At 31.4% G+C, this 14,295-nt stretch overlaps 1 protein-coding gene across 1 annotated transcript; it reads left to right on the plus strand.

Annotated features, from left to right (window-relative positions):
• Positions 1-217: 217 nt before the first annotated feature.
• LOC135640021 (arogenate dehydratase 2-like) lies at positions 218-3,846 on the plus strand. Its single transcript, XM_065154097.1, has 11 exons — positions 218-473; positions 557-621; positions 741-833; positions 2,191-2,391; positions 2,492-2,572; positions 2,738-2,833; positions 2,927-3,004; positions 3,126-3,215; positions 3,294-3,361; positions 3,460-3,541; positions 3,616-3,846. The coding sequence occupies exons 1-11, from the start codon at positions 365-367 to the stop codon at positions 3,673-3,675; spliced, it is 1,023 nt and encodes a 340-aa protein (XP_065010169.1). The 5' UTR covers positions 218-364; the 3' UTR covers positions 3,676-3,846.
• Positions 3,847-14,295: the final 10,449 nt, after the last annotated feature.

The raw sequence follows: 14,295 nt of genomic DNA on the forward strand, positions 1-14,295 counted from the left end.
TTATTTTAAAAATTATAAAGATTTTAATATAAATTTTTAAGAATAATCTATAGTTTTTTTTTTTTTAACCGTCTATCCTCTTATTCATACCTATCACAAATTGAGGTAAAAAAAGTTAATAATCTTCAGCATTAATAATCAATGACATGAGTCACAAAACGGATCCTCTTTTTAATCTTCATTGGACACGTAAACCACGATTTATGTTTCACGGGAATGGTCGAGCTGCCGGCCGGCTCTCACCTACCCACTTCGGGGACAGGCGGGGGAATGAATCCGTCATTCCTACGCCGATTCGACGTGGAGGGCGAGCGGAGACCCACTGGGAAGAAGCAGCCCCTACGGTCGCCCGAACGCCCTCGCGATGGCATCGAACCATGACGGCGTATTCGTTGCCTCCAATGGCCGTAGCAACGGCGCCGGAGCTCTCGAATTGAGGGCATCGCTAGACGATACCCCTCCCGACGTCGCGGGTGAATATTAGATCTCACCTTCCGCCCTTCCTTTTCCCTTTCATTTTCCGGTCCTTATTGGTCTGTGGCATGGCTTCGTTTAGGGCCCAAATCCGCATCTGATGTCTCCGATTCGGCTAATGGATATCGACTTCGTGTTGCATACCAGGTCTGGAGAACGATTTCTCTGTTCTCTCCATTTGCATTTGGCTGGATTGGTTTCTTTTCATCTTGCGATATGGTTGTGATAGTTTGCATTTTGAGTCCATTGAATTCTTGTGCTTTTAGGGGCTCCCGGGTGCATACAGTGAAGCTGCGGCAGCAAAGGCGTATCCTGATTGTGAAGCGGTCCCGTGCGAGCTGTTTGAAACGGCTTTCGATGTGAGATTTGTGGTTATTTCTGTATTCATTTCCAAATGCTTCCGCATCTTTGAATTCGTTGTTGTTATTTTCCCCCCCCCCTCTGTTGCTTTCCGAGATCTGCATTTCCAGCGTTTGTTGGTTAACCTCCTGCATGAAAGCATAACCTGTTCTTGGAGATATTGAAACCAAAAAAGGGGTTTTGGAAGTAAACATTTCCTGGTTTGAATGTAGAGAAAAGAACATTTAGATTTCTTGCCTAAATGCTGGCACTGCCACTTACCAGTGATGCATGACACTGTTGAAAACTCCAAATACTATTGTATCCAGTCGTTGAACACTTCTATTGTTTACTCTTAGTGTGTAAAGCGATCTGTCATGACAGCTTGAATTTATCAAGTGGATACTATTTTCAGATGATGAGCCATTAAAAGCAAGACTCAGACATTTTAGGAGTAGTGCTGATTTTGCACCTAAACAAGTCTTCATTTTCAACAGGCCTGCTAGGATCTCCCTTGCTCTAATTCCAGTTTATGTACCTTAAAATTGGGCACGAACAGACCCATGGTTTGACCCACTATCAGTATTAAGTATCAATAATCATGACTTACTATATGTTAATTTCTTGTTCTAAATGTTTATATTTTGGATAAAATTTTATATAATGTTTATATTTTGGATAAAATTTATATCTTTAATAGTCTAAAAGGTCTGACATATCTTATGAACTGGTAGGATTTGGATAGAAAGCAGATCTGAGAAAGATATGCTAATAAACAACACAGTCAACCCAATTAGCAATTCTAGCTTTGCTGGAAGGTGATTTCTTTTCATGGTTAAATTAAAAATTCAAGATTGTGAAAGGTTATAGTTCCTTGTTTGGTCAAGCATTGATGGTTAGATAACTAAAGTACAATTACAAATTTGAAGGTTTTTATATGGTTCCTTTAAGCACTTAATCTATCGAAATAAAATCATTATATTTGATGGCATAAAGAAATCAAAATTTCTTGCTAGGAATCAAATTTTACTAGACGATTTGCTCATTCCATGAAATAAACGAAATACATAAATGTACTTTTTATTTATCATGTTCTGAGTTCATAGCATGAAATAAAGCTAAATCATCAAACCAAAATTTAAAGAGAAAATTCAAAGTGAGAATAGTCAGATAAATAAGAATGAGAAGAATCACCTTAGAGTAAGCAATGTAGGCTCAATGATCCAATGGACGATGAACATGAAGATCCATTCTAGGATCAGATGTACTCTTTGTTGCAGGGTCCTGTCAGATGTAAAAGAGCATAACGATACATCCAAGACATGACAAATACATGTCTGATGCCTACAAGGTAATCCTCATCCTATGATCTTGCAGGCTGTTGAATGCATGCTTGTTGATCGGGCAGTTCTACCTATTGAAAATTCACTAGGTGGTACCATTCATCGCAATTATGATCTTTTACTTCGCCATAATTTGCACATCATTGGGGAAGTAAAATATGCAGTTCGACATTGTTTACTAGCCAATTCTGGTGTGAAGAAGGAAAATCTGAAAAGAGTTCTCAGTCATCCTCAGGTGCAACTATCATTCCATTCACTTGTTTTTTTAACTTGGGAGAACATTTTTTGGTTGTAGGTGATTAATTGTGTTTAGTGCTAACACACCATAACTTCAGGCTCTTGCACAGTGTGAGAACACACTTGCAAAAATAGGAGTTGTTAGAGAAGCTGTAGATGATACAGCAGGAGCTGCAAAAGTAAGATGCTTATGCTTCAGTTAATGTTTCCTTGATTGGTTTGTCAAAGTTAGTTAAAAAAAAAACTGACAATAAAAGACTCAGACTGAAGTTCTTTGTTTTAATGCTTGATTATCCTGAGTACCATGGCTGATCCAAACATATATGAACATGTACTCTACCTAGTTTATTGCTACCCACAAACTCCAAGATGCAGGGGCTGTTGCCAGTTCATTGGCTGCTGAAATATATGGATTGGATATCCTTTCCCTAGATATTCAGGTAATAATATTTGTTACTTATCGATTCATTGCAGTTAACTAATTGTGGTGGTTAACTTGTATTCTATTTATCAAATTGTCAAACCTCTTCTAGGATGACCCTGATAATATTACTAGATTCTTGATGCTGGCACGAGAACCTATTATTCCAGTTACCCATAAGCCATTTAAGGTATCATTAAAATGTGCCACTAAAATCTATGTTTTGAGCTTATATTTTCAACTCTATACCAGTAATGATAGACAGTTTATCAACTTTAGTTGACAGATATGCTATTATTTTTGCCTGTTAGACAAGCATAGTTTTCTCTCTTGAAGAAGGCCCAGGTGTACTTTTCAAGGCACTTGCTGTTTTTGCACTGAGGAATATCAACCTTACAAAGGTTTGACATCTTGTTTCAACAAAGGTATTGAGTTTTATAACCTGGCATGCTTAATGTGATTACTACTTGTCTCCTCAGATTGAAAGTCGTCCCAAGAGAACTAAACCCTTACGCATAACTGACAATGGCACCAATGGACGTCTAAAGTTATTACTATAACCTTTTCTTTGTTTCACTGAATCTGAATATCTATTGATTCTTAATATTGTTGAGTACTAATTTTTTTTGTACATGTGTTGGTTAGGTACTTCGACTATCTATTCTTTGTAGATTTTGAAGCATCAATGGCTTCTCCTAATGCCCAAAATGCTCTTGGGCACCTGAAGGTATAAACTGTTCTGAGTCATCCCAAAATCATGTTGCTAATCTAAAAGTAATACAAGTTATCTTGTGCATACAGGAGCTGGCCACATTCTTGAGAGTGTTAGGGAGTTACCCTAGGGACATGAGTGAAGCATGACTTTAGGAAAATGATGGGCATTGGTAATGACAATCACTTCCTAGATAAAAGTGGACATTTCACCTATGAGATTTTTGTTTCTCAGTATATTAACTTTGTGCTATCATGATTGAATGTTAATTAACATACTCTTGAGTTCAAATGTTAATAAAAAATAAGTGTCTTGGTATACTATATTGGAACACTAATTAGTAAATTGGTCATAATTTTTCTTTTTTCTGAAGGTGTAAACGTTCATTGTTCATTATTTTTTTATTTGTAGGTACATACTTGAGGGTAAGCGACTTTTTTAAGATTTTATTTATCTATTGGTAAATGTGTTCTATAAAAAGATAGAATAGGACTAAATTTGTTCTATAAAAAGATAGAATATAGCCAAAATTTTGGTTTTGTATATTATTATTTTGAGTTGTTTCTCTTTTATCAAAAGGAAAATAAAAATAAATTTGTCGTGGACCTGTTAATTATTAAATATCTATTGATGGTATGGGCATAAATATGCTGATTCGATAAATAATAAGATAAGAAAAAATTATTTAAGATGATATTAGTATTTATTAAGGAGATCTCTAAATATAATAGTCATAAGAGATAAAATAATATTAGTGATATGTTTTTAAAAAAATAATAAAAATTATAAATAAAGTTTATAAGTATTTTATGTTTAATTAGATATACAGTTTTTTATAGATTGATAAACGATTTACATAATCGATCTTAAATAATTGAGATTTATGATTTTATTATTATTGTTGATGACAATAAATTTGGATAAAAAAATCAAACGCTAATTCATACAAGATTGTATAACTCAAAGGTCTAGCATATATTCAATTTTCTAAAATTTCTATTAATCTGATTCGAGTTCTTTATGATTAGCGTCCATTGGAGATGAAGAAATGGATTCCTGTTTATCTAATAATAAGTAACAAGAAAAGGACATAATAAACATTTCCACCAAATTTATTTAAAATGTAGTGACATCGATCTTTTACCATGTGACATTCTCCATCGTCCAATGATTCAAATCCAACCATGTTAAACGGGATCTTCATATCTTACGATTCATGTTCTCACCCCTCGAATGATCGTTCGATTTATGTGATCATTGGATGGAAGGATCGGACGAAGCAAAGGAACCCTCGACGACATTCGACTAGAGGGGATCTCTATGTAAGGAGCTCGAGGGCAATCCTCAGGTTATGTTTTATTCTTCGCTTTCTCTCAGCCATCCCTCTCTATAAGGTAAAATCGAATCCCCTGCTTTGATTCACTTGATCTATGTGTTTGATTTTGGTGATTGTCGTTATTTTTCGATAAATCCTTTCTCGATCTTTTAATGGTTTTTTTGAATCGCATGATATGTGCGTTTGGTTTGGTGATTCTCGTTCTTTTTCGACATATAATTTTGGCGATTCATTATATTCTTAGAGGGAATCCAATCGTTTCTTCGATTTCTTTCTACCATGAGTCTGATATGGTATTTTTCTTGGGCAAATTGAAGAATGTATGCGACTGCGGGTTTTATGGGGTTCCTATGGTTGCCTATGATCTAAACTCTAGATTTGAGCTCGTTGCTTCGGCGTCCTTCTGCTTTGCGTTGTAAGGTCGAATCCCTTGCTATTTAATCTCGTTGGGGGTTCTTTTTGTGGTTTGCTTGATTCTCTTGATTTCTATGTTTGATTTTGGCGATTCTTCTTTTTTTTGACAAATAATTTGTCGATCAGTTCATTTGCTTTTTAATCTTGTCGGGACGATCTTTAAACAGTTTTCTTTCGTTCTCTTGATATGTGCGTTTGATTTTGGCTATCCTTCTTTTAGCAAATAATATTGGTGATTTTGTCTCTTCTTGGAGGGTACATCCGAACTCTTTCTAGCGTGAGTCTGATTTGAAGTTTTGTTGACTCAAATTGGAGTATGTATGCAGGTGGGGATTTCGTGGTGTTTTTATGATTGTATCTATCATAACCTTAGATTTGAGATCGTTGCTTGGATGTTGTTCAACTGTGTGTTTGATCAGTAATCTGGTTGATTCTGCTGTGTTTGATCTATGATCTTATTTTATTGTATCTAATGTAATCACCCATAATTTCTCCTTTATCATAAATTAATTACTATAAATGATATATTATTTTATTATTAATTTTTATGTTTGTGTACTATAGTTAAGGAAATGATTAAATTTGGTTTCCTTAATCATGTAGATAATTTAAGAATTCTACTGATCAATCAAATTATTAATTGATTTATTTCTTAACGAATGATTTGATTTTTAGGAAGTAAATAGTTTAAATTCTATTTTTGTGTGTGAACTATAATAAATGAATATTATCTTTCTTTCTTTGTGTGTAAAAATAAATTAAAAATTAAATTAAATTAAATTATTATTTATTTTTCGGAGTGATCTATCTTCTCCTATATAAAGGGGACTACTCATTCCTCATAGCTTAACAATGAGAGAATTGAGGAGAAGACTTCCAAGATGATATCAAGGAAATCTTGATGTTAAGATGGTTATAATTTTATGATGCATAATAATATTTTAATTTTAAAATTTTATGATTAGTAAATAATTACAATTGATTTGTGATGTTAAAATGATTATTTGATTTATATTGATCTTTTAAGTTTAAGTAAATTTTAATATTAATTTAATTATTAAAATTATTATTTTTGGATTAGCATAATAGTTCTAATTTATTTAATTAAACATATCTATGTTTCAAGAATTATGTGTGAATTTTTATAATGTAATTAGTTTTAAATTTAAGATCGTGAATTAAAATTTTTAATTAATGGATTTGAATTATTATTTAATAATTTTAGATATTGAAATCTAATTTGATAAGAGAAGTCTAATTGGGGTCTGACTTAAAGTCAAGTTGATCTATCAAACCGGATCGACTCAACTCATGTGTTCATGTATGACTTAGCCCATGTGGCCAAGTACAACCTAGCCCATATGACTCGTCATGACCCAACCTATGTGGCCAAGTAGAAGTCAGCTCATGTGACAAGATACGATCCAACCCATGTAGCCAAGATGACCCAACTCATGTGGCTAAGCATTGTTAAGATCAAGAGCGGCACTAAGAGGGGGGGTGAATTAGTGTAACGGTAAAAATTATGTTGGTTAGTAAAACTCTCGTACGATAAAATTTGATTTCTACGAAAACCATTTCGGAAATATTTTTAAATTGAAGGCATACGGAAGTGTAGTTGATGTAAAGCAAGGAAGATAGTTTGCAGTTAAGATAAATGGCAAAACAGAAATGCAAATCGATTTATAGTGGTTCGGTCGTCGTGACCTATATCCACTCTTCTGATTCCTCTTCCGTCGAGGCCACCGGCATCCACTATCGATCTTCCTTTAATAGGCGAAGATCAACCTCCTTCTTACACCCCCCTTCTCCTTTTACCGGGTTTAGGATACAACCCTTACAAGCACACACACTCCTCTCTAAACAAAATTCTAATGTTAGATCTAGAGGAGGGATTTCTCAAGTGATTTCTACAGCGTTTTTTCACTTGAAAACTCTCTGTATTTGTGTATGTTAACCAGGGATGAGATGAGTATTTATAGGCTTCAAGTTGATTCAAACTTGGAGCTTAAAAAGGTCTCATCCCAAGTTTCCTAGGTACTGACGGTACCACCGCCGTTCCTGGGCGGTACTATCGCCACATGATATGCGACTAGGCGGTACTATCGCCGAACATGGGCGGTATCATCGCTGAACAAGGGCGGTACCACCGCTAGCAACATTGCAGCTGACGGTACCCTCACCCAGATTTCCTGGGGTGTTGTTCCCCAGGCGATGCCACCGTCGGCCAGGTTTTCAGCACCCTAGTTGAGCCTTGAATCCAGCCCAAACCAATCCAACTTTGAGCCCAGTTGGCCCCTAACAGAGTTGATAGGATTACCTCTCAATTCCAACTCTAATTATGTGCTAACTACAATTCCTAAGACATAATCTAAGCAAGATAAGTCTAGTTTCTTCCGGCGAGCTTCCGACGATCTTTCGGCGAACTTCCAATGATCTCTCGGTAATGTTCTGACGGACTCCCGGCAAGCTCCTGAACTTCACGACGATCTTCTTGAAGAGTTTCGACGAGCTTCTCTAGCAAGCTTCGAGACTTCTCGGCTGGTTCCGATAGAACTTCCGACGAACGTCCGGACTTCCAACGATCTCTCGAACTTCCAATGAAATCACATCCTTGACTCTGTGACTTCATTTTGCTTCATGCCTTGCTATCGTAGTTAATCCTACACATGTAAAACACACTTTGATCTATACAATTAATACTAAGCATTAATCATGTTGTACGGCTTGTCATTGGTCCCTCGACGCTTCGTTCGATTCTTCGGTGCATCGTCCTCTCTTGCGGCCTATTGCCTAATCGACCAATTGACTCCGCAACTCCAATATCCTTGGCGCAATATCTGCTCATCTTGGCCCGATGCCCGAATCCATGGCCCGAAGCCTTTTATCGATACGTCGACCGATCCTCCGGCCCGACATCTAATTTTCTGTCATGTTTCTCCGGCCCAACATGATTATTCCTGCTTTAATTTAAGATATTAGGATCTTAATGAGTCAAATATAAGTTTCTTTATAAAAAAATAATTGATTAAAAATGTTACTCAAAGAGCATCTCGTCAAGTGATTTGAAATGAGATTATTGAATAAAAGGTGAAAATTTTAATTTTTTCTCTAAATTAAAATAAGTATTGTATCAGTTTATCTTATAAACTCTCATAAAGTTTTACATTTTAAATATGACTTTATAGGTTTTACATTTTGAATATGATTTTGTCATTACCCTCTTCTCCTTTTTTTTTACAAAGTAGATAAGGGTTATTAATTTAATTATAAAATATATTATTTTTCTTTTGAGATATATATGATAAATAAATAATATTAATTGACTTAGTTATTAGTGAAGATACACATATTAGATTTATATCCAATACTAAAAAATAATAATAATAATTTGGTAATCTAACTAGAAATATTATATGATGCTTATGTTCATTGTAAAATATTTAGATTTTTATTTTATTTTATAAAAAGTAAATAAATTAAGTTTATTGCATAAGTCTTATAGCATTTATTATTTCGATCATATCATTTTTATATTGGGGATCTAAAATTTATTCATATAATTTTGTTATAAATTTAAAGTAGATTATAATGAAGTTTGACATAATTTCTATTATAGTTTAACATATTATTTTTTTTACCCTTTGTTCTAGAATATTATTTTATCTATAATTATGAATAGGATAAATTTAATAAAACATATTTATTACTGTGTGGATTCTTTAGGATCGATGATTAATTATCTTTAACAGTTTTGTCTTACATTGTTACGAATATTTATAGTTAACATATCTAGTTTTACTAATTGAAGATTATATTAAGTATCAATTATTTTCTCGGATGCAAAAGTTTTGATAATTTTAAGTTCAAAATTTTATATGATCTTTTAAAAATATAAATTAAAAAGTATTTACCTTTATAATTTTTGTTACCATATATTATTCTTAAAATTGAGATTAGATTTGACATGTGCTAGGATGGTATTATTAATAAAATATGTGTCTTTAAAATTGAATAAATTTGATGATGTATTGATATTTAAACTTAATTGTATGAGTAATTAATTTAAATAGAGTTTTGATTTAATGTCAAATTAATTATCAGATATTATTTGTTTAATGCAATGATGAGTCTAATGAGAATTAAATATAATGTTATTTTTTTGACACATAAAATATATAAATAATTTAAAATTATAAAATAATATATGTTGAATAGTTGGATAAATTTTTATCTTTTCAATTGTTTTGTTTGTTGAATTGTACCTCAACTTATATTTTATGTTAACAATCAATTAATTTTTAAAACTTAAAAAATTATTGATTTATTAGATATAGAATTTGATATACTTGTTATGGTAATCTAAAACCAAATTTATTCAATAAGTTACATTAATCTATCATATATTTTATGTTAAAAAATATATATATTTTTGACTTAAAAGTTTTCGAGCGACACATTTAATCAAAATATTTTTCAAGCTAATTTATTTTTGTCCTTTGACTTAGTATTTCAAAACCTAACTACATTGATTAATATTATTTTTAATCAAATTTGGAGACCAAATTTCTGTTAAGTGGGGGAGAAATATAATCATCGATAATTTTTTCCTTAATATAAACTAATTACTATAAATGATATATTACTTTATTATTAACTTCGATGATTAATTATCTTTTACAGTTTTGTCTTATATTGTTACGAATGTTTATAGTTAACGTATCTAGTTTTACTAATTGAAGATTATATTAAGTATCAATTATTTTCTCGAATGTAAAAGTTTTGATAATTTTAAGTTCAAAATTTTATATGATCTTTTAAAAATATAAATTAAAAAGTATTTAGCTTTATAATTTTTGTTACCATATATTATTTTTAAAATTGAGATTAGATTTGACATGTGCTATGATAGTTTCTAGAAGTTATTATTGATATTAATAAAATATGTGTCTTTAAAATTGAATAAATTTGATGATGTATTGATATTTAAACTTAATTGTATGAGTAATTAATTTAAATAGAGTTTTGATTTAATATCAAATTAATTATCAGATATTATTTGTTTAATGCAATGACGAGTCTAATGATAATTAAATATAATGTTATTTCTTTGACACATATAATATATAAATAATTTAAAATTATAAAATAATATATGTTGAATAGTTGGATAAATTTTCATCATTTCAATTGCTTTTGTTTGTTGAATTGTACCTCAACTTATATTTTATGTCAACAATCAATTAATTTTTAAAACTTAAAAAATTATTGATTTATTAGATATAGAATTTGATATACTTGTTATGGGTAATCTAAAACCAAATTTATTCAATAAGTTACATTAATCTATCATATATTTTATGTTAAAAAAGATATATTTTTTACTTGAAAGTTTTCGAGCAGCACATTTAATCAAAATATTTTTCAAGCTAATTTATTTTTATCCTTTGACTTAGTATTTCAAAAGCTAACTATATTGATTAATGTTATTTTTAATTAAATTTGGAGACCAAATTTCTGTTAAGTGTGGGAGAAATGTAATCACCGATAATTTCTCCCTTAATATAAATTAATTACTATAAATGATGTATTACTTTATTATTAACTTCTATATTTGTGTGCTATAGTTAAGGAAATGATTAAATTTAATTTTTTTAATCATATGGATAAGTTAAGAATTCTATTAATTAATTAAATTATTAATTTATTTATTTCTTAATAAATGATTTGATTTTTAGGAAATAAATAATTTACATTTCATTTTTGTGTGTGAACTATAAGAAATGAATATTATATTTTTTTTCTTTATGCATGAAAGTAAAATAAAAATAAATTAAAAATAAAACTAAATTATCATTTATCTTTCGGGGAGATCTCATCTTCTTATATATAAAGGGGATTATTCCTCTCTTATTCCTCATCGAGCCTAATAATGGGAGAATTAAGAAGAGGACTTCCTGAGATAATATCGAGGAAAGGATAACTGAAGAGAGGTATGATCTTTTTTTTTTAATTAACTTTGATTTATGTTTTGAAATCTTAATGTTGAGATTGTTATAATTTTATGATGCATAATAATATTTTAATTTCGAAATTTTATGATTAGTAAATAATGATAATTGATTTGTGATATTAGAATGATTATTTGATTTATATTGATCTCTTAAGCTTAAGTAAATTTTAATATTTATTTAATTATTAAAATTTTTATTTTTGGATTAGTATAATAGTTCTAATTTATTTAATTAGATATATCTATGTTTCAAGAATTATGTGTGAATTTCTATAATGTAATTAGTTTTAAATTTAAGATCATGAATTTAATTTTTAAATTAATAAATTTAAATTATTCTTTAATAATTTTAGATATTGAAATATAATTTGATAAGAGGAGTCTAATTGGGGTCTGACTTGAGTCAAGTTGATCTGTAAAACCGAATCGACTCAGCTCATGTGTTCATATACGACCTAACCCATGTAACTCGACATGACTCAACCTATGTGGTCATGTAGGAGTCAGCTCATATAGCAGGGTACGACCCAACCCATGTTGTTAGGTACGATCTAGTCCATATGGTCATTAATGACCTAGCTCATGTGGCCAAACATGTGTCAGCTCATGCGGTTAGGTACAACTCAGTCTATGTGGTCTGGTATGATCCCAACTCATGTGTCTAGGTACAATCAACTCACAAGCTAAACATGGCCTAGTTCAATAGTAAAGCTCACCCCAACTTATAAGTGAGACTTAGCCTAGTTAAGTATGCCCAACTATACGATTGACATTAGATACATCGTCGCTTCTCTATCTAGCCCGTTGTATCTCAACTCAACATATTACTTGGAACAGGCATGTGCAGCGCATGTGACCAATCCAAGACTTAAGTGGGTTAGTTCGGTTTGGGCTAGCATTATATGACATAGTCAAATTTCCTTATCTTTTATTGGTTTAAGCTCGTTAATTGACTAAATCAAATATGTTTGATCAGTTAAATCCGGTTTAAGGTGATTCCATATTAACTTGACTAATTCAATCTACTTGACCTAATCGAAATCAATCAAATCTAAATTAGACTAATGTAAGGTGATTCCATACCAGTTTTATAAGGATTTGAGGTTGGTTTTGTTAGGTCATAATCCAATTAAGCTTGGTTTGAGTCAATTGAGCTATTCCAATTAGGGTTTTCATGCATTTATAATTTGATGAACTTAAAAGTTTTATCTGAAGACATCATTTGAAAATGATTATTGATTTTTTATATTTCTTAAGTTTATGATATTGATATGATTGTTATCATGTAGTAGATGTAATTAGGCTAATAGTTCACATTGGAAGTGCAACCTATGAAGGAGCTGTGGGCCTATTATAGTGAGGTGCCACCAATGAACATGGTCTAACATATTTACATCAAGTATGATCTCTCATAATATTTAATCATATGGATTTCTTGATGCATCCATGAGTGAATAGATAAGTGTAAATGAATGATCATGAATGTTTATATATCCATGTCGAGGGCAAGTATGACGATTCCCTTCGGAGATTAGTGGACCGTTAAACGTAATGGTTAGACGGTTCCTCTATCTGCTGTTGGGAGGAACATGTCTCCACTTGGACGGGTGAGGGATACCACTCCATCCACTATTGGGAGTGCGATATAAATTATCTCAATCCGTTGTTTGGAGGAATCCATCCCGTGGAATGTCTCTCTATTCGTTATTGGGAGAGTGCACCATCGGGTGTGATGTACGTCTTTGTTATCTAGTTATTATGCATGTGTTGCATATGGTTGATGTATAATTTTATTTATTATATAAGAAATTATTATCTTTTTGTAATGCATAAGTTTTATGATGAATCACTATATTATCATTTCTTATTAAATTATTAATATTTATTTATATTACATGAATATTAAAGACCAACGATGCCTTATGGATTTTGAGTGTTGGGTAATTAAGAAACTATATACATATATATATATATATATATATATATATAGTTTCGAGATGAGAATATTAAGAGGATATGTGAAGTTACTAAGAAAAAAATATTATTATTTATGAATAATTAGATATCGCTTTGATAAAAATTAAGATAAGAAAAAAATCATATAAGATGATATGGACATATGTTTAGGAGACTTTCGAATGTAATAGTCGTTCACCATATATCGCTTAGATAAGAGAAGAGAAAATCATTTAAGATGATATAAATATGTGCTTAGAAGACTTTCGAATGCAATAGTCGTTCATAAATATCGCTTCAATGGAAGATAAGATTAAAAAAAATCATTTAAGATCATTTAGACATGTGTTTAAGAAATCTTCAGATGGAATAGTAAGACGATATAAAATAATAATTATTATTAATACGAGAATCTATAGTGAAAGACTAAACTGATTTTAATAAAAATTATAAATAAAAATTTACTTCGAATTTAACTAATCATATGATTTTTCACATGTCTCAACTAGCCAACCAAATATGATTTTTCACGTAGGCCTTACTTTACAACTTGTTTTCATTTTTTTTGTTCGAACCTGATAGAATCGTTTTTGGTATATTACTTTACCACCAATTTTGTAGATAACAAATATGAAATTTATTTTCGAATATCAAGATACTTTAGGTTGAGTATTTTGTTCAATTTGAATGGTATACATCATTGCATAGTTTGGTGGCTACAAGTCTTAATATTTAGATACTATGCATACAATTTTATAGTTAAAATCTTTTCTGAAAAATATAAATAACAGCTGTAATGTAATTAGTAAATTTAATTAAACCTACTGACCGTCGAAACCGTCTTCACGCCGTTTTCAGGGCTCCAGTCTGGGACGTGAGATGATGGGGTCCAACACGCCATCAATCTGACATGGTAGAAATTGCCATGTGGACCCCGCAGAAACGTCGGCAGCAGGGCCTGCAGATTGTGTTCGAGGGTGATTCGGCCGGCGCCAAAGCACAGGTGTCGTCGCGTCGCTGCGCTCGAGATCACGCTGCTGTCGGGCGTCG

The sequence above is a fragment of the Musa acuminata genome, chromosome BXJ3-6 (assembly GCF_036884655.1).
Source record: "Musa acuminata AAA Group cultivar baxijiao chromosome BXJ3-6, Cavendish_Baxijiao_AAA, whole genome shotgun sequence".
Classification (NCBI taxonomy): Eukaryota; Viridiplantae; Streptophyta; class Magnoliopsida; order Zingiberales; family Musaceae; genus Musa; species Musa acuminata.